Here is a 21,459-nt window from a genome sequence, read left to right on the forward strand (position 1 = left end):
AAACTCTATAAATAACTCTAACTCTGTGTGCTGTGGAGGTAACAGGTATCAAGGGGTCTCTTGTAGCAAGGGATCTAGAAAGGCAGCACATTCTAAATTATTACTACAAGAATTTACAAGTGAAAATATAGATCATGGGGTTCTGTTTGGATAATAGCAATCACACAGCTAAGTAGATTGACACCACTATACATTTATAATCTCCAATTTTAGCCAAACTTTAACTGCTCCTTTACATTTATTTTATTTGTCCTTGTATAGTAGGCAGAACAATGGTCCCCCAAAGATGTCCATGTCCTAATCCCTAGGACTTATAAATATGTTACCTCACATAGGAAAAAGGACTTTGTAGACAGAATTAAAGTAAGTATCTTCAGATGGAGGGGTTATCCTGGATTTTTTTAATACAGTAACAGGAAATTGGAAGATAGAGAATGAACTCAAAATATTTATTCTTGTGGCTTTCTCACTTCCATACATCTAAGCCCACAGCTCCTGTCTGGTGGCTTTCAGACAGCTACCCTTTCCAAGTTCTAATTGTCCTTCAGGCCCAGGGTTGGTACCAGCTTCTTTCTTACTCTTTCTAGCCCTGGGATGTCACTATCTCCTGTTAGCTTCCAAAACTCTGTCTTTACCTTTATCTTATAGATAAAATATTCATGTCCCTTATTAAGGGTGTGAGCAGAGTGTGAAAAGGACAGCAGAACTCATATATTCTGCTTCATTGTACCCATGCTCTTCACTACCCACTTCAAACACACATACAGACTCATGTGCAGGCACATATATACTTAGCACCTAGCTCATAGTAAGTGATTAAGTACTTAATTAAACACTTAACGTTTGTTAATTTATTGATTATTTGATGATGCAGAGAGATTCAAAAGATAAAAGAGATGGAGTAGGATCTGGGATAGATTGCTGCTAATATAAAACATGATTTAAAAAAAGACAGATTTTTACAGGTTCCAGAGTTTATAAAATGTGACTGTTTCTTGCAGGGTTTCCTAACTCTTAGATGCCAAAAAAACAAAAAAACAAAAACAAAAACAAAAACAAAAAAAAAAACAAGAAGGGAGCAGACCCTCATTGTATTGCTCCATGAATTATTGTCCTTCCTCTTCTATAAAGGAAGTGCTAGATGAAGGATGGAGGGTGGGTCCACAACAAGCCCCCAGGATCTTACAATATTCCAGTTTTGCTAAGGGAACTACTCAGCAAGTCTTATAAGTAGGGAGCCAAGAGGGTCTCACTGTCAGTGGAAGATTTCAAGCCTGCATGAGAAATTCCTTGTGGCTACTTTTCTCAGAGCTCCCTTCACGTCCTTGTTTCTCAAGCTATAGATGAGGGGATTAAGCATAGGTGTCACCACTGCATAAAACACAGACACCAGTTTTTCCTGTTCTTTGGAAGACTTTGGAGCCATGTAAGTGACAATTCCTGACCCATAAAAAAGGATGACCACCATGAGGTGGGAGCCACAGGTAGAGAATGCCTTGAGCCTCCCCACAGCTGACTTCATCCTGACCACAGTCACTATGATGTGACTATAGGATACCAGAATTAGGGAAACAGGTATGAGGAGAATCACAACACCCATGAGGAAAATGACCATCTCTGAAGTATGAGTGTCTGTGGATGCCAGGATCAACAGTGCAGGGGCCTCACAAAAGAAATGAGCAATACTATTGCTGCCTTGGTAGGGTAAACTTAGTGTAAAAGCGGTATCTACCACAGACACCAGAATGCCGCTGGTCCATGATCCTGCAGCCAGCTGGACACACACCCTCCAAGTCATGATGCTAGGGTAATGCAAAGGGTTGCAGATGGCCACGTACCGATCATAGGACATCACTGCCAGAAAGGCACACTGGGTGCACCCAAAAATGAGGAAGAATAGAAGCTGAGCTGCACAACGTGTGAATGAAATGATCTTCTTCTGGGATAGCAGGTGGGCTAGGGCCTGGGGAACGATGTTGGTAGAAAAACAGAAGTCAGCCAGAGATAAGTTGCAGAGGAAAAAATACATGGGTGTGTGAAGCTGGGAGTCAACCTGAACAAGGTACATGAGAAGTAGATTTACAAGCACAGTGATGAGGTAGACACCCAGGAATAAAATGAATAGCAACTTCTGGGTGTGTGGGTCATCAGAAAGTCCCAGAAGGAGGAATTCTGTCACCTGTGTCTGATTTGTTTCTCTCATGGTTTGTCTCTTTTTTCAGTAAGAAGTCTCTTTTTTCAGCATGTAGTTTTATAACTATTATAAAACTATATAATTCAGATTTGAAGGGCTACAGAATTGCCCTCAATCACTACCAGCCATTCCAAGCATCCCCTTTATATAGATAATCACGCTGTTTTAGTTGGAACATTTTCAGTGTTGCAAAACTTAATGCTTCCAAGATGGTGCATTCATTTTTAGTGTCATCTGCAAATGTAGAGTAGATCAAAATAATCATCTTCTTTATTCTGAATATCAAAATTCTAATAATAAAAAAAGATTCAATTAATATATAAAGTGACGGCATTTAATTTCACTTCATTATCAACTAAAGCCCTTGAGTCTTATGTGGCTATTGACACACCTCTCCCGTCTTATGATGGTATAGATTGTTGTTGTTTTTTTTAATTCTTTGGGTGTACAACTTTTCCTGTTGTCTCTTCCCTGACAAGACAGTCACTAAGGTATAAGAAATCAAAAAGAGCCAAAGTGCCTTGCAGAAATGACATTTTTCTTGGAGAAAATAAGCTGTTTTTGAAACTCAGGAAACCAGGGAGTAACTGGGTGGTGTGCCATAATCTCTTTGGCAATCCCATCCCAAGCTTTGGCTGGAACTCCCAAATATAGATCTTAAACATCAGTAAACTTCCAAAATAGCAGACAAACCATCACAACATTTCCATTTGAAGCCACCAGGTTGGCTAGTTTTCTGTGTTCAGACTAAATAGCACTAATCCACCTTCTCTCATTGCCTTGCATTATCTGTGTATTCCTCCCAGAGATTAAAAAGTCCTTTGAAAACTATACCTTTTTCATTTTTGTGCCCTTTTTAAGACATAGCATAGGGATTTATTTGATCAATTATTATTAATTAAAGTACATAAAAATAATCTGATCATATGGTTTGGTAGAGTTGTTTAAAAAGCCTACCAGATTCTCATGTCATTAAGACGACAACATAGATTGTTCCTGACTTTGTTCCCCTCACAATAAGAACAACCAACAACTATTCAAGAATAAGACACCACTGAGAGAAACCTAGAACACAGTGGTGAGGCTGAAGCAACCCTTGCACCACAGAGACCAAGAAAGATGGCATTAGAAAGGTAAGAGAAGCAGCTTCCTGTTGACTGCATTGTCCTTCCCCCAGGCCAGCACAGCACCATGTGAAGAGGTCTCCCCTGAGCCTCCTATTCCTCTAGTAGGAAACCCAGGGGAGACTGTCTGCACCACCCCAACATTGTGGGTTGCTTTATAAGGGAGACCCTACTCTGATCTCACACCACAGGGACTACAGAGGAATCGGTGGGGCTCAACTATTGGGAATCTGATTGTGATAGAGAAGGAAGGAGGGACTCACAACAATCAGCACACAGATCTTGGCAGATCAAATTCATACCTACACTCCCCAAAGACTAATCCCAACCAGCAGTTTTGCTCATCTGTAGAACCACATAAGGGGAACACTCTGACCAGAGAACAAGGTGGGGTGCAGATCTGCTTGTTTCAGATCCTCAAAGGAGTTTTGATGGCCCTAGAGCCTAGTTTGCTCATGCCCAGAAAGGGAGCTCAATCACAACCCTACCTGCTGTGAAGAGAGACTCTGGCTCCACCTGACCAGAAGGGCTGATGACAACTCCTGAAAGTGGCACAGTCCAGCAGCACTCAAGCTGAGAAGAGGGCAGGCACAACTGATTGCATCCAGAGCAAAGCCAATACCAGTGGAACATTCTTGTGCTACATATAGGCAGCGGCATTAATTCATAGCTTGGGCTGAAGGTAAATTCCAGCCCTTCCCAACTAAAGAGACTGTCTGAGAAATTAAGAGTAGCCTGAGTGGGCCATTCCCCTCCCACCCAGACTGGAGAGCTAGAACATAGCCCACCCACTGTCAAGAGTCTCTTCTGGCACCATCTGACTGAAAGGGCTGGTGACAACTCCTAGAAGCAGTCCAGTCCAGGGGCACTCAAGCTAAGAGGCAGGTGGGCAGAACTGGGAGTTTGTAGAGCAGAGGCTGGTGGCTCTGTTCCATCCGGAAACTTAGGGTATGTAAAGACAACAAACAAAAGACTTAATCATCTTTAGAGCTGCTCTCTCACTGTGCTCAGGCAAGAAATCTAATCTGTGACCCCATTTATCACTGAATATAGCTTTCAGCTTGTCCAACCAAAGAAGCTAACCAGAGCACACTGAAAGCTGCATAGCCCATACAACAGCCCTACATGCAGTGGCACTTCAGCAGAGCACAGCTATGCCTTCTTTCATCTGCAGGGCAAAACTGATGACCTCACTTGACCAGGGAATTCAGTGCACACTCTGGATTGATTGGGGTCCTTAAACAATGAGTTTTACAGTGGGTTCTGTCCTACTGCCCTGCCAGTGCAGGGAAGTTATTTCATATACTATTACTGAATATAATACCCAGACCTGATCATCTAGTAAGCCTGACCAGAGAATCCAGGCAACCACAGAGCCCAGCCTACACCCTCACTTGGGTAGGGAACTGAGAAAGCAGTCATACCCAACTATTCTCAGACAGTGGAACATTTCCCATTATGTTAATAGAATGAAAGAAAAGAATCATATGATCATCTCAATATATACAGAAAAAAGCATTTGACAAAATTCAACATCCATTTGTGATTAAAAAAAACTTTTTTTTTTATTTCTTAGATCACCATTTTATTATGAAAGGATATAACTCAGGAACAACCATATGGAAGAGACACTGTTATAAAAATTCTTAACGTGTTATGCATGGAAGGAACATATCTCGATATAATAAAGGCCATGTATGACCAAGTTCACAGTTAACATCATACTCAGATGATCATACTCAGGTGAAAGATTGAAAACTTTTCTTGTAGGAACAAAACAAAGGTGCCCACTCCTATTCAACATAGTACTAGAAATCCTAGCCAGAGAAATCAGGCAAAAAAAATAAAAGGTATCACAATTGGAAAGGAAGAAGTAAAACTGTCTATATTTGCAGATGATATGATTTTACATATAGAAAATCTTAAAGACTCGATTAAAAATAAAGTTAGATCTAATCAGTGAATTTAGGTAAAGTTGCAGGATACAAAATTAATATACAAGATCAGTAGCATTTCTATACACAATTAACAAATTTTCCAGAAAACAAATAAATCAATCCCACTTACAATAGCATCAGGAACAATAAGATACTTAGGAATAAATTGAACTAAGTAGGTGAAAATTCTCTATTATGAAAACTACAAGACATTGATGAAAGACATCAAAAACACAAATAAATGGCTATCCCATGTTCATGATTGGAAGCATTAATACTATTAAAATGTCAATACTACAAAAAGCTATCTATAGATTCAATCCTTATGGAGAGTCCCAATGGCATTTTTTACAGAAGTATATAAAACACTCCTAAAATTTATATGGAACCACAAAAGACCCAAAATAGCCAAAGTAATCCTGAGAAAGAAGAACAAAGCAAAAGGCATCACACTTCCTGATTTCAAGCTAAAAAGCTATATGATAAAGCTATAGTCATCAAAAGCTATAGTCATCAATTCCAGTATGGTACTGGTATAAATACAGACAAATAAACCAATGGGACAGAATTGAGAACCCAGAATTAAACCCAAATGTATATGGACAACTAATATTTGACAAGGGAATAAAGAATGCTCATTGAAGGAAAGACAGTGTTTGCAGTAAATGGCAGTGAGATAATTGATATTCATATGTAATAGACTCATATCTTATACCACTCATAAAAATTAACTCCAAATGGATCAGACTTAAATGTAAGTCCTGAAATCATGAAACCCCTAGAAGAAAACACAAGAATAAAGCTCTTTGACATAGGTCTTAGTAATGAATTTTTGGATATGACACCTAAAGCATAATCAACAAAAAAAGAATGAACAAGTGGGACTACATCTAACTAAAAAGCTTCTGCACAGCAAAAGAAACCACCTACAAAGTGAAAACCAACCTATGAAATGGGAACAAATATTTGCAAACTGTATATCTGACAAGGGGTTTATATACAGAATATATAAAGAACTCATACAACCATTAGTCATTAGGTAAATGCAAATTAAAACCACAGGGACACATATCACCACATGCCTGTTAAAAAGGCCATCAAAAGCAGACAAGAGATAACAAATGGTGGCATGGATGTGGAGAAAAGGGTACCCTTATCCACTGTTGGTAAGATTGTAAATTGGTACAGCCACTCTGGAAAACAGTATAAAGGACCCTCAAAAAATAAAATAGAACTACCATATGATCCAGCAATTCCCTTCTGGGAATATATCTAAAGGAAATAAAAACACTAACTTGAAAAGATATCTGTACCCCCATGTTCATAGTAGCATTATTTACAATAGCCAAGACATGGGGATGCCTGAGTGGCTCAGTCTGTTAAGTGTCCGACTCAGTCTCAGCTCAGGTCTTGATCTCAGGGTCATGAGTTCAAGCCCCTGACTGGGCCCAGTCTTGGGCTCTGTGCTGGGCATGGAGCCTACTTGAAAACAAACAAAACAAACAAAAAAAACAAAAACAATAGCCAAGACATGGAAACAACCTAAGTGTCCAGTAATGTATAAATAGCTAAAGAAGTTGTGATATATATACAATGGAATATTATTCAGTCATAAAAAACAAGGAAATGATACCATATGCAACAACATGGATGGACCTTGATTATGCTGACATTAAAGTACACTAAAGTACAGTTATTAAAATCGTTTTAGAAAGCAAATATACAATAACACATGTGCTTCCCTATTAACACATTAAAATTCAAAATGTTGTGACAGGTCTAATAACCACCTTAATTTCAAAATAATGAACTTAAAGGATATTTTGAGGTATCTTTAACAACTCTAATTTCTGTTGGTGATAAAGTCATAGATATTGCTACTGATAGTTTGGCTTAATTACCAACCTTCAAACAAGAAAGAAAATTTGAATTTCTGTTAGAGTAAAATAGAAATAAAGAAGTAGCATTCACATCTAAATTGAAGAACACTCTGAAGTTTAAGTTAAGAACTCCTAGGCTAAAGAAATTCCCAGTTTTCTCAAAAAGATAGTATTACATTCTATGTAATTTGATAATGGAGTCTTAGGTATCTGGATAGGTCTGTGAGTCAGTGATGAAAGGTTCCAATTCATCACTGAAAGAATAAATGAATAAATAAATCCTTAATATAAACAATCACATTTATGGTTCCCTTATCTGACCATAGGCCACATTTCCAGCCACTTTTCTCACCACATAAGTAGGACACACTGTGTTTTTATACCCCACTGATTTTTGTAGGGCATCATCCCCTTATTCAAATGTGTGCCCACTACTCAAGTTAGCATCACTTTCCTTGAACATTCATCACACTTTGAATGTTCAGTCAGCTTATTTGTTGATCAAACGTTATTGGCCAAACACATGTTTGATACTGGGGAAAACAAACAAACAAACCAAGCTCCTAAGGCCGAAGAATCTCAGATAGGAGGAATCAAACTATAGTCATGTTTTATCCTCAGTGACAATATGGTCTCAGGGACATCGTAGATTCACAGAAAATAATAGTTTACTGAATGAATGTACTGGGCCAAGTGAGTCTGCATTATCTAACAATTACTTAAATCAAACTAATATAGAATTGTTTCTAAAGAAAAATGTAGTCCATTGCCAAAATAGCTGACATAAAAATACATTTTGAGGGGCACCTGGGTGACCCAGTCAGTTAAGCATCTTATTCTTGATTTCCGCTCAGGTCATGATTTCATGGTTTGTGAGTTCGAGCCCCATGTTGGGCTCTGCGCTGACAATGTGGAACCCGCTTGGGCTTCTCTCTCTCTCCCTCTCTCTCTGCCTCTCAAAAATGAGTAAATAAACTTAAAAAAAAATACATTTTGAGACCACACACTATTTTAAGATACGTAACTTCAGAATTACCTCCATCTAGTGGAAGGTATTAACCTGATTAGTTCTTAGAGTCTCCCCCAGGACCTTTGGACTTTGCTTCTCTCTCTACCACAGTTCACACACTTCCCAGGGAAGAAATTAATGCATGTCTCTAAATCTCAGGGAAAATTAAATGGTAAGCAAATATTCTCAGTTTTGATGAAAATAGCATAAAACTAAACATCTGTCACAAAGCTTTAAGTGATGCCTGTAATCAGTGGTTGACTTAATGAAAGGGCAGCTACAGAATATTGCTGATTTCTATAGCTTCATCTGGCTTATACCTACATGTTTTTACAGATTACATTCAAGAAAAATATTATCCGGGAATACTTTCCTTTCTGATCCACACATTTTTCCCATTCCCCACTCCCACTCACTCTGAACACATATAGGTATAGGCATATACAACTAAACACATTCACAAACTAAATATATAAGTGTACCTTCACCATCATATATTTACTTCCATCATAGCTAATAACGTTACATTGAAATTACTTTCTTTCTCTGTGGTGGTAAGATATTCAAGGGCAGGGACCACATCTGACTCATCTTTATTCACAGAAAATAGGATAAATGCTGGTACAGAGTAAGTGTACAATACATGTCTTTTGAGCTAATTTGACCTGAGCCAAAATACCAGGAGACAGAGAGGTCAGTGTGAGTCAGAGATGAGTGTGACTTGTGATCTGTCAGATAGGAGCTTTCACTGATCCTGGCACCATAGTAGAAGCCTACACCCCTGACCTCTCTTGATTTGTTTTTAAAAGCATATTATGCTCTAATGCAAATGTGGAGGAGAAAATGTTCCCCCAGGTGACTGTGAATCTGCCCCCAGGGTCAGAAAGCTTCTGAAAGAAAATCATATTTATATTGTCAAACTTCCTCTCCTTTATTCTGCCTTTTCCCTAGATTTGACATCAACTTTTAAGTTCATTTCTCTAAAAGTGACATATATTATGAATCAAACAATATGGTAGGGTCACAGAGCCATGTGTTGTCTAATCTGAAATTATTTTTAGGAAGAAGATTCTGAGCGAATCCATAGGAACCAAGAAAAAATACTAAGTTTCAGTTTTGTTTCCAAGATCTTTTGTGCTCAAAATCACTTATTCCCTACCCTCCATATCCATTTATAGTCTTCCAAGCCCAGCTCAACAGAGGCATAAGAATTCCCACTCAAAGGATCAATACTGACTCCATGGAAGTTCGGGTTATGTCTCCCCTGGATGAGGACCATGATTCTTCTTCACAGGGAATTTGACATTGTGGTTGTGGTTTGATAAGGTAGATCCACTGTGGGAAAAACCTTGGCTAGATTTATTACAGAAGACTTAGCCCTAAGAATCTGATTGGACAAAATTAGTTGAATTTTAAAAATCAAATTTATGAAGAGATTGAAACCAACCCACTCCCAAAATATACTAGGTTATTACTTTTTTCAACTTGCACCTTCTCTTTCCATCCCTTCAATAATCTTACCAACATTTTCTCATCAGGTGGAGGAAAAAAGATCAAATTAGCATGTCAAAGTCAGTAAAAACATCTCACTGTTGAGGGGGAAACTGCTGCAGGTGTGTTGGCTGCAGGAGGGGCAGAGTGGAGACTACAAGACAGTGGGCATCTTGTCATAAGTCATCTGAGTCAAAGAGCTCAGTAAAATCTCCAAGTCAAGATCAAGGACAAGGCAGAAAGGGAAATCCCCACATGGAAAATGTGTTCTGTCTACCAGGCATACTGTGCATAGTTCCATTTAAAGGAGGTCAACAGAAGGATACTATGAGCAGTCTCTGGAGTGACTGAAGGGCTCGGGAGAATTCTGGATCATTACAGTGGATCTTGAGTTATGTTTCCTCTCAGAGGTTCCCAAATGGTTATAAGGAGAACAGAAAATAACATGCAGTTAGCACTCACATCTCTCTTTATGAGCCCCATTACCAACCAGTTCTTCTTACTTGTATTCTCTTTTGGGAAGTGTTTTATTGTTGCAATTAAGTATTTGGTTTCTAGGCTGTAGGTTGCAACCCTGTTCTATTACATAATGTATGTATGATTTTGAGGAACTTCATTTGTAGAATGTGAATATGATGTGTCCCAGATAATAATGAATTCTTCAATGATTAACATTTTAACTATTTTATTTTAATAACCTGATGCTAAATTTTAGACTTAATGTCCAGAATATATAAGGAACTCCCACAAATAAGAAAAGTCAGAAAACTCCAGTAGCTAATAAGCATATGAAAAGGCACACAACATAATTAGCCACCAGAATATATAAATTAAAACCACAGTGAAATACCACTAAGCTTCATAAAAATGGATTAAAAAAGGGGCGCCTGGGTGGCTCAGTCGGTTAAGCATCTGACTTCGGCTCAGGTCATGATCTCACAGTCCGTGAGTTCGAGCCCCACGTCAGGCTCTGTGCTGACAGCTCAGAGCCTGGAGCCTGCTTCAGATTCTGTGTCTCCCTCTCTCTCTGACCCTCCCCCATTCATGCTCTGTCTCTCTCTGTCTCAAAAATAAATAAACATTAAAAAAAAATTTAAAAAAAGGAAGAAAAAAATGGATTAAAATGTTTGAGGATGTGGAGCAATTTACATTGTTGATGAGATCATAAATTGGTACAATCAATTCAAAAAGTCCATTTGGAAATATCCTTGAAAACTATCCTTGAAAATATGTCTTCCTTCTATAATCCAGTAGTTTCACTCCTCTGTGGTATATATACCTTATAGGGATGAGTATTTATATCCACCCCAAGTATGTACAAGGATTTTTATAACAGCCCTATTCATAATACTTAGAAGTGGAAATAGGGGCGCCTGGGTGGCTCAATCGGTTGAGCGTCCGACTTCGGCTCAGGTCATGATCTCGCGGTCCGTGAGTTCGAGCCCCACGTCAGGCTCTGTGCTGACAGCTCGGAGCCTGGAGCCTGTTTCAGATTCTGTGTCTCCTTCTCTCTCTGACCCTCCCCCATTCATGCTCTGTCTCTCTCTGTCCCAAAAATAAATAAACTTAAAAAAAATTTTTAAAAAAAGAAGTGGAAATAATATATATTTCCACGGACAATAGAAAGGATAAATTGTGATACAGTCATGCACTGGGATACTATGAATATTTTTTCAAAAATGAACTACTACTATATGCAACCACATAGACAGAAAGATGTTTAGTAAAAGAAGTCAGACACATAAGAAATATATTCTATAGGATTCCATCTCTTTGAAGCTCAAGAACAAGCAAAACTAATTTATATTTTTAGATCTCTAAATAACAGCTACCTTTAAGAGAGTATTGATTTGGAGTTGACTGGGAGCCTTTTGATGGCTGTGAGTGTTCTACATTCTGATCTATATAATAGTTACACAGATATATACATACATAAAATTTTCTTGAGTATACTGAAGATTGGTGCATATTTTGTATGTAAGTAATACCTCATTTAGAGAGAGGGGAAGAGAGAAGAGAAAAAATGAAATTAAGTATTTAATTCAAACTTCTGAGGACAGAGGTGTGAAATAGCAGGGCAAATCCAAAGGCACAAACAGGTAAATAATAAAAGAAGAAATCAATGAAATAGAAAACAAAATCTGAATATGAGAAGATTAATAAAATCCCTAATTTTTCTTTATAAAGATTATTAAGATAGCCAAAACTTTATCAAAAATTATTTTAAAGAGGGAAAATAGTAAAGCAGGGAATCCAAGGGGCCCTCCCTCCAAAGTTATACAAGAAAATATGACAAATGCCATCAGAACAAACTTTATCTGGATTCTGGAAAACAGAAGTTTACAGCAACTGATTGAGTGCTTAACCAAGAAAAAGACAACTGAAACCATGTTTGTGTTGTTTAACTTACTCCCACCATGAAAGTGAAATGATGTGTCACAGAATGAGAGAAAACATTTGCAAATCATATATCTGAGGAGGGTCTAGTATCTAGAAAATGTAAAGAACTCATGCAACTCAATAACAAGAAAGATAAATAACCAATTTAAAAATGGACAGAGACTTGAAAGGTATATCTCCAAAGAAGATATACAAATAAATGGCTGACAAGAACATGAAAAGATGTTGCACATCACAAGGCATTTGAGAATTGCAAATTAAAACCACAGTTAGAAATAGAATCTCTTCCTTTTCTATTGGCAACATTGCAAAGCCACAAAAATAAAAGCCAGGTCACACTGGTGAAAAAAAATAGCGGTGGGAGGATAATAAGTGGAAAAGAATTGAGAGCTCATAGATAGACCTATGTGAAAATTTAATGTACAAAGCAAAGTTAATTCCAAAAATCATTAGGAAGAGGACAAATAGTTTAGTAAAGAGTATTGGTAAATACTAGTTTACCACTAAATACTACATAGTATTAGTAAATACTAGTTTACTACCTAGAGAAAAATAAAACTGGATTTCTACCTAACATGACAGAACAATGTAGATTCTTAATGGATTAAATACGGGGGCACCTGGGTGGCTTAGCCAGTTAGGCATTTGACTCTTCTGCTCATGTCATGACCTCAAGGTCATGGGATTGAGCTTCTTGTTAAGGGCTCTGCGCAGGGTCTAGAACTTGCTTAGTGTTCTCTCTACCTCTCCCTCTCCCTCTGACCCTTGACAACTCTCACATGCTCTCTCTCTCTCAAAGATAAATAAATAAATAGATAGATAGATAGATACATAGATAGATAATAAGTTATTATCTTCCCCTTTAAAAAATAAAAGAAAATAAATGGACTAAATATCTAAAAGTTAAAATAGAGCAATGACATTGTAGAAGAAAATATAAAAGAACATCTTTATGACCTAGAGTGAGGAACCTCCAAAGCACAGACCATAATGAGAAATTTCATGAATTTGATTTCCTCAAAATCTGGGATTTGTCTTCAACGAAGAACATTATGAACAAAGTTAAAAGATAAATGAGAAAATGGGTGAGATATTTGCATTATGTAAAACAAATAAGACATAAGAACTTAATATCAGGAATTCATGATAAATTCTAAAAATCAAGAAGAAAAGGAAGAAACCCCCAATGGAAAAAAAATAGATATAAAAAGGGAATTCACAAAAATTAACTTCAAAGGGCTACAAGAATATAAAGCAATATTCAACTTCATTAGTATTGAAAAGTATACAAATTAAAGCAACAAAGGGGTATCTATTTACCCCTATTAGGCATGCAGAAATTAGAAAGTCAGATACTTTAAAGTGTTGGCAAAAAGTAGAAGATAAAGGAATACTCATTTACATTTGGGAAATGTAGAAAGGTTCAGCCATTCTGGGAAGGAATCTAGTATTACTTGGTCACCTATGCCTGTACGTATTCTATGATGTAACAATTGTTGCTAAATATGGAGCCAAAAACTCTTAGAGAATGATATAGTCATATGGTATACTCCTGTAATATTTGTGGTTCTGTTATTTGTGTTGATAAGGTGTTGTGTAATTTGGGCATCTTTCACTAGGAAAGGAAATGAATGAAAATGCAAGAGATGTGCACCAAGGATATTGCACAGCAGTAGGGAGCAAGTCTAGATGAACATATGGCATTGCGAATGATCTTAAAGACTCAGAGCCAAGTGAAAAAGGTAAACAAAGAAGCATGTAACAATATCATTTACATAAATTAAAAATATATGCACAAGTAAAAAATGATTTTTGAGGACATAATAAAAGCACTGCTTACGTTAGAGTACTTCCGAGGTCAATGGGAGTGAGGTATGGGTGTATATTAAGCAAACAATAAAGTGAATGCATAAATAAATGAGAGAGGGCCTTTTAAATCACTAACCATACAACATGTCATATACTGAAAAATAGAATTAACTCAGTTCTCCACACTGGAGAACAAGCAAACAAAAAACAGGAGAAATTAAGATTGCATGGTACTTGTACAGAAATACAAAGTCAGTAAAGGAACAGACTACCAAGTGTAAAAAAAAAAAAAATTAGCAAGAGTTTAGTATCTCATATAAAAGACACTTAGAATTGATGAGAATTTTCCCATAAATGGTGCTAGGTGACCATTGTGAGGAAAAAAGCAGGATCTCTACAGCATTCTTCATGTCAAAATAAATTCTAGATATATAAATATTTAATGAAGCCGTGTATGTAAGCAAAATTATGAAAATCTTAGAAGAAAAAAGGGATGATTTTTAAAAAACATAACCTTTTAACAACAGAGACCTTTCAAATATCAACACAAAAATCAAGTCATAAGAGAGAAGACTGATTGATTTGCCTAGATTAGATTATAAACATGTGATACAAAAATCTACAAAACAGAAAAGGCAAAGTAGAAAAAGACTTATTTTTAAGACAAAATCAAATAGCCAATTTTTCATAATATTCAAGGGTTTTACGCAGCGGTAAAAGTTGAATAGCCCAATAAAAGAAAACTAGCAAAGGAAATAGTCACTTCACAGAAAAAAGGGAATGAAAATGATCAATAAACATAATAAATTATATTCATTTTCAAGTATAAAGTATCATATAATAAATTAGCAATGAAACACCATTTTTTAACCTAATGGATTAACAAAATTGAAGAGTTTCACAATACCAAATTAATTAGTAAAGGTATAACTAGGAACTTTCATATAAGTTTGATGAGTGTAAATTAATACAACTTTTTATAGGGCAATTGATAATATCTATTGACATTTTAAAGATCCTGCAGATAAACCTCAGGAAATTATCCTTCAAATATATTTGACAAGGACACAAAGATATATGTTCACAGAGGTTCACTGTGGTGCTATTTTAATGTCTAAAGATTGTAAATAATCCATATGTCCATTAATATGGATATGATTAAATAAATTATGGCATATTTATACCATGGAACATAATGCATTTGTTTTCAATGAGTTAGATTTCTATGTGCTGTGAAATCAAAACTAAACTATAAATAATGTGTAAGTCAAGCCACAAAGCCAATAAAACAACAAAATTCAAATTACTAGCATTTCCTTAATGTCATAAATGATGTTTTGCTGAAACTAAATTGCCACTTGAAATATGATTGGGAGAATTAACAGCTTCAGGGCATTTCCTTTAATCCTACATGGCCGTACTACCATTTGATTCTTCTACCTTCTTCTCTTACATCTTTTGACCCTCAGATAATATGAATGCATCATTTGGATCTAAAGTTTACCTTTTAACAAAGGTTTTCATTGGCTTGAGAGAATTATAGAAATAGTTCAATTTTTATGTGGCCAAACCAAAGTCTGAATTTAATAGTTTAAAAGTCTCATTCTATAAGATTGTCCTTTGTGAATTATTGCAACAAAAGAAAAGCTTTGACTTGATGTCCAGTAAATTTAACAACTTCGATATAACAGCTGACTCAGAACTCCTATTATCACATTGATATGAAGACCATGCTAACCAAATTCAACTCCACCACTTACGGTGATCATATGGCATCAAAACAACCATAACCAAAATCAAAGTGCAATCCCCACAATCAAGTTGTAGTACTCAGAAAGTTGGCATCCAGACAATCCAGTATCTGCTCGTTTTCATTTCTATTTAATGACCATATAAATGAAAACACAAGGTTGATAACTTGTGAGCCCCTGAGGATGTATCTGCTGATGGCATTTGGAATGATAGTGGTATAAGGTTTGAAAGAGGGGTGTTAGTATGAGTTGGAGACTTTAGTCTGTGACTTCAAATAAAACACCAAGTGCCCTACAATGTCTCAGAGGATGGAAAGGTAATAAATTTGAGGGCTTTTAAAGCTCCAGGGAATGCCTTGTTTACATACTCTCAGGACCTCACCTTTAAATATTTCCTTGAAGAAAAAATGCTCTGTTCAGAACTAGGACCTAGGAGAATTGGAGTTTGTGGCTTGAATTAAGTAAGGCAGAAAGGCTTGGGGTGGAGTCACACTCTTAGGATGATTCTAGTGCAGGTTTTGGGAGGCACTGCTAAGGAGCGAACCCACAACTGGTGCTGTCCTTCAAGACTGGACCTTCAGGCTACAGAAATCATTCCCTCCCACATTTGACCCGTGATTCCTTCACCCATGACCCTGCAGCCCAGTTGCTGCCTCCTTTCTGCCCTAAGGTGAGAGTGGGAAAGCTGCTGATGGGCCTCAGTCTGTAGGAAGATTCAGTACCAACTGGGGATTGGGAGGTCGGCATGGTGATGAGAAAGGTAAATTTTGTCATTTACTGTCTTACACATCAATGTTCTTCCTTGCTAGACTCCCAGAGACAACAATTCTATTCTCACTGTTCTCCAGAATCCCAGCTTCCAAATCTTTTTCCAGACTTTCTTCTTCAGGGATGGGGCTCTTTCCAAAGATATCACAGAGGCTGTGCCTCTTGCTGTTGAAAAGTAACTGCCTGATTCTCTCTTTCCCTCCTTTGTCAGCCTTCATTGTTCATTTGTTGGTCTTCATTTGTCAGTCTTCATTGTTTCTCTCAGCTTGCTTTTGTTCCACCATCCCCCACTGAATAGGCAAGGGTCTGGAAGGAAAACAAGAATCTTGCTTTGAGGTATCTCATCAAGAGCTCCTTGCTCTAAAGTGTTCTGTGGGTCTAGGAGATGTGAAGGAATCAGGAGCATATGGCACACTGTTCTAGGAATGCCAGCAAGTGCTGCCTCCAACCTGCTGGTGAGTTAGGGCAAGAAGGTGGAGAGTGGGGCCAATTACAATCAGTGTTGTGCTTCTTCTAGTCCTGAAGAGGATACTAGCTCCCACTGCTGGTGCCATCACACATACACTCCATACTGCGGTATCCTTCACATACAAGTCATGCATGGTGGGTTCCCAAAAGATCCAGCCTTGGTCAGTATCCAGTTGGCTCAGTACCTACTCTGTGACATCTTTTGTTACTGTCAAAGATTTGGTGGCCATGAGAGTACATAAATAAGAATATTAAATACTTCAGTGACTATATCTGCAGTGTGTGGATGTCTGTGTGTTTATGTAAGATATTGTGAAGCTGAGAGTGAGCAAGTACATGTAGCATGTGGTGTGTATATATGACAAGGAGTAATGCCATGTACACAACTGTGTATGTGTGAGATACAGTCACTAAGAGAAGGTATCTGGAAAGGCCGTATTAGTTACAATGTTATTAGGGTCTCAGAGGATAAAAGATGCATTGCCTGTCCCTTTGACTTGGGGACACAGCCAGAATTAGAGATCTCTTCTTGTATTTCTTCCTTCTTTTGCTTTTCCTCCACATCTCTAGATTCCTGTCCTCTATGTTCAGCTTTCATTCCCTGATTTCTTCTAACTTCTATTCTCTTTATTGTATTTTCGTACTCTGAGCTTTTCTTCTTCATTTTTTCTCCAAATTAGATAATGAGACATTATTGTTTAATTAATTAGTAAAGTTTACAAAGTTATTTGAAATATTTAGAATGTAAAAGAATATTTATCCCTGGCCTTCTTTGGAATATAAACAACACTACATTTCATCTTATTTACCTCTTTTTTTTTTATTCATTTATTACTCTCCTATTTGGAGGTAGAACTATACCTTCTCCAATACACATATACACATATGTACATAAATGTACAAATCCTGCCTTTAAGGATAGAGAGATCATCATTCTTTAAATATACTCTACAGTCTCTACCTGGATGCTAAGTTTTTGTTGTGTGTTAAGAGTTTATCAATGAGGTAAGGGTATTATTTAATAGAATTATCTCTAGAGAGATAGAAAGATACACAACACACACACACACACACACACACACACACACACTCCATATGTATGAATCATACCCATCTATGTTATTTCACAGCCCACTTTTTTAACTCAACAGTGTGAGCAACATCTTTCTATGGAAAATAAAGATCTACTTACCTTTTAATGGCTTAAGGTTAAGGCATCATCATCATAGAAGTCATTTTTTAAAATGTAGTTGTCAGACATTGTGTAAACTACTTTCCATTAAGCTCTCAAGTTAATCTTTACATCCATACTATGAATTTGTGGTGTTATATCCATTTCACATTAGGAAACTGAGGCATAAAGGAACTAAATCAATTGGTCAAGGCCACAGAGCTAAAAATTGGGGAACAAGTATTTAACCTGTCTGTATGATTCACACATCTTTACTGTTACCCATTTCTCTCTACAGTATTGTATTATATAGGAAAACAATACTTTTTAAAGTTTATTTATTTATTTTGAGAGAGACAGAGAGAACAAGTTGGGGGAAGGACAGGAGAGAGGGAGAATCCCAAGCAGGCTCCATGTGGTCAGCACAGAGTCTGATGCGAGGCTCGAACTCACAAAACCATGGGATCATGACCTGAGTGGAAATCATGAGTTGGATGTTTAACTGACTGAGACACCCAGGTGCCCCAGAAAACAATGATTTATTTAACACACCACCTATTGTTCGACTGCAAGTTGTTTTATTCTGGAAGCAATCCTATATGTGAATATTCTTTGAAACAAAGTTTTATGCATACCTGTAATTATTTCCAAAATATAAAGTCCTAAAAATAACATTGTTCAGAAAAAAAATCAAGTCCATTTTGTAAATTTTTAATATTTTCATATTGCTTTCCAGAGAGATTTTATAAATGTACATGCCTACATTTTTCATATCTGTTTGCCCCAATCTCAAAAATACAGTTTATTTATTTTATTCAATCTATTCCACCTTTGCTAATCTAATGTGAGAGAAACAATAACTATTATTTTTTTTTATATTTCTCTAAGTCAGTTTTTGGGCATTTGCATTTTTTCTGTGAATTGCCTATTTAACATCCCATTTGCATTATTTTCATTGGAATTCATCTTATTCTTGATTCTTTAAAGCTCTCGGATGTCATAGTTTCCTATTTGTTGCTTATATTTTAAACATATATGTTCTTTAGTTAACCAATTATTTTAAAATTGTTTTATAATAAAATATAACAATGGCTGTGGTTTTCACGGCACTCTTAGAGGGTCCTTTCTCAAAGAAAGATGACAGAAAGTATTCACCTACATTTGGTTCTAGTAATGTTATGGTGTCTTTTTGTTTTGTTCTGTTTTACGTTGAGAATTTTAATCCACCTGGATTTGAGGGAGAATAAGAATTGATGTGAAAATGTTTTGTCCAAACAGATAGCCAGATAGCTTAACACTATTTTTAAATAATATGCCTTTCTGTATTAATTTATCTTTTATCATTCATTCTCTTATATTCCTTTTTTTGTATTTTTTTTTTTTTTGAGGGGGAAGAGGGGCAGAGAGACAAGGGAGACAGAGAATCCCAAGCAGGCTCTGCAGTGACAGCACAGATGTGGGGCTCAATCTCATGACCCTTGAGATCATGACCTGAGCCAAAATCAAGAGTTGGATGCTTAACCGACTGAACCACCTAGGCACACCTTTTCCCTTATATTCTTGAATTTGATTGTTAATTGTCCCCTTTATTCATTGAGATGTTGATTTCTGAACTAATACAATATATATAATAAAATTTAATAGTATGTCTTAATATCAGATTAAATCTCCTACTCTCCCCAACACCACAGCTCTTTTCATTTTCATCTTTTCAGATGTTTTCCCCAAATATTTTCACATGCATTCTTCTGGATAAACTTCAGAATTATCTTGTGAAATATTCCATCAGAAATTGCTTATGGATTTTGATTATAATTGCATGTGATTTTTAGACTATTTCTAGGCAGGGTTTCTCAAAATATGGTCCATAGAATAATCATATCAAAAGCACCAAAAATACTTGTTAAAAAGGCAGATTTCTTTGTTCAACCACAAACTTACTGAAAATCTCCAAAGCTCAGAAATATTTATTTTTGACAAACTCTCACAGAAAGATTTATTAGGAATATCAATATATGCGGATCAATGATTTAGGAAGAAATGATACCCTTATAATATTTAAATTTCCCACCTAGGAATTAGGTGTATTTTTCCATTTATTCATGTTGATGTCTGTGTTCCTCACTAGAGTATAAAGAATTTTCCCCTTGTATTGGTTTTGATCATCTTCTGTTAAATTTACAGTTGAATGTTTGGGAGACATTGCTGTTATGAATTGTATCTACATTTAATTAATTTTCTAATTCTCACTAATATATAAGAAAAGCATATATACACACACATATATATTAATATATAAGAAAAGCATATATATACACACACACATGTATATATATATATATATACACACATATATATATGTATATATGTGTGTATATATATATATGTATATGTATATGTATATATATATATATATATATATAACTAGTTTGCAGATTTCTTATGTTTCTAATCAGTTTTCAGTAGATTTTATTAAGATTTTAGACAGAAAATAAAATTCATTTACAAATGATGATAGATTTACTATTTCCTTTCAAATAATTATACATCTTAAAAATTTTTTTTAAATGTTTATTTATTTTTGAAGGAGAGAGAGACAGAGCATGAGCGGGGGGAGGGGCAGAGACACAGAATCTGAAACAGGCTCCAGCACAGAGCCAATGTGGGCCTTGAACTCACAAACTGTGAGATCATGACCTGAGCTGAAGTCGGAGGCTTAACCGACTGAGCCACCCAGGTGCCCCCAATAATTATACATCTTAATTCTAGTTTCTATTTCTAATTTCTATTGCAGTAACTAATAGTTATACAATAACTATTGCATAATAGTTATTTGCAATAACTATTGCAAACAGACACCTTTTCCAAACCCAGAAATTAATGTGAAAGTTTCTAATATTTCCTTGTTGAGCATGGTGCTAGCTTTTGATTTCAAATAATACGTATTATCATTAAAAGAAGTATACTTGAATTCCTTCTAAAATGAAGTATACCTAAGTTCCTATTTTACTAAAAATACTCATTTGAAATGAAAGATGAACTTTATCAAACGTCTTTTGTACCATGTACTGAGATTTTTTTATTCTCATTTTTATCTGTTAGCATGAAGAAATATTTTTGGTCTATCTGAGCATTCATGGAAAAAAGTCACTTGTTCATGATGCTTTATTCTTTTGGAATACTGTGGTACCTTATACGCATTTATTTATTTTTAATTTTAATTCCAGTATAGTTAACATACAATGTGATTTGGCTTCAGGTATACAATATAGTGATCCAGTAAGTGTACTGTTAATCCCTTCACCTATGTCACCCATCCCCCTACACACCTACCCTCTGGTAACCATCAGTTTGTTCTCTGTAGTTACGAGTCTATTTTTCGGTTTCTTTTTTTCTTTGTCCCTTTATTTTGTTTCTTAAATTCCACTGATGAGTAACATTACATGGTATTTGTCTT

The 21,459-nt window shown here is 36.2% G+C and overlaps 1 protein-coding gene across 1 annotated transcript; it reads right to left on the minus strand.

Annotated features, from left to right (window-relative positions):
• Nucleotides 1–1,255: 1,255 nt before the first annotated feature.
• Nucleotides 1,256–2,203, minus strand: LOC122200408 (olfactory receptor 2D2). Its single transcript, XM_042905983.1, has one exon. The coding sequence runs from the start codon at nucleotides 2,201–2,203 to the stop codon at nucleotides 1,256–1,258; it is 948 nt and encodes a 315-aa protein (XP_042761917.1).
• Between the last annotated feature and the right edge of the window lie 19,256 nt (nucleotides 2,204–21,459).

Source organism: Panthera leo, chromosome D1, assembly GCF_018350215.1.
Source record: "Panthera leo isolate Ple1 chromosome D1, P.leo_Ple1_pat1.1, whole genome shotgun sequence".
NCBI lineage: Eukaryota > Metazoa > Chordata > Mammalia > Carnivora > Felidae > Panthera > Panthera leo.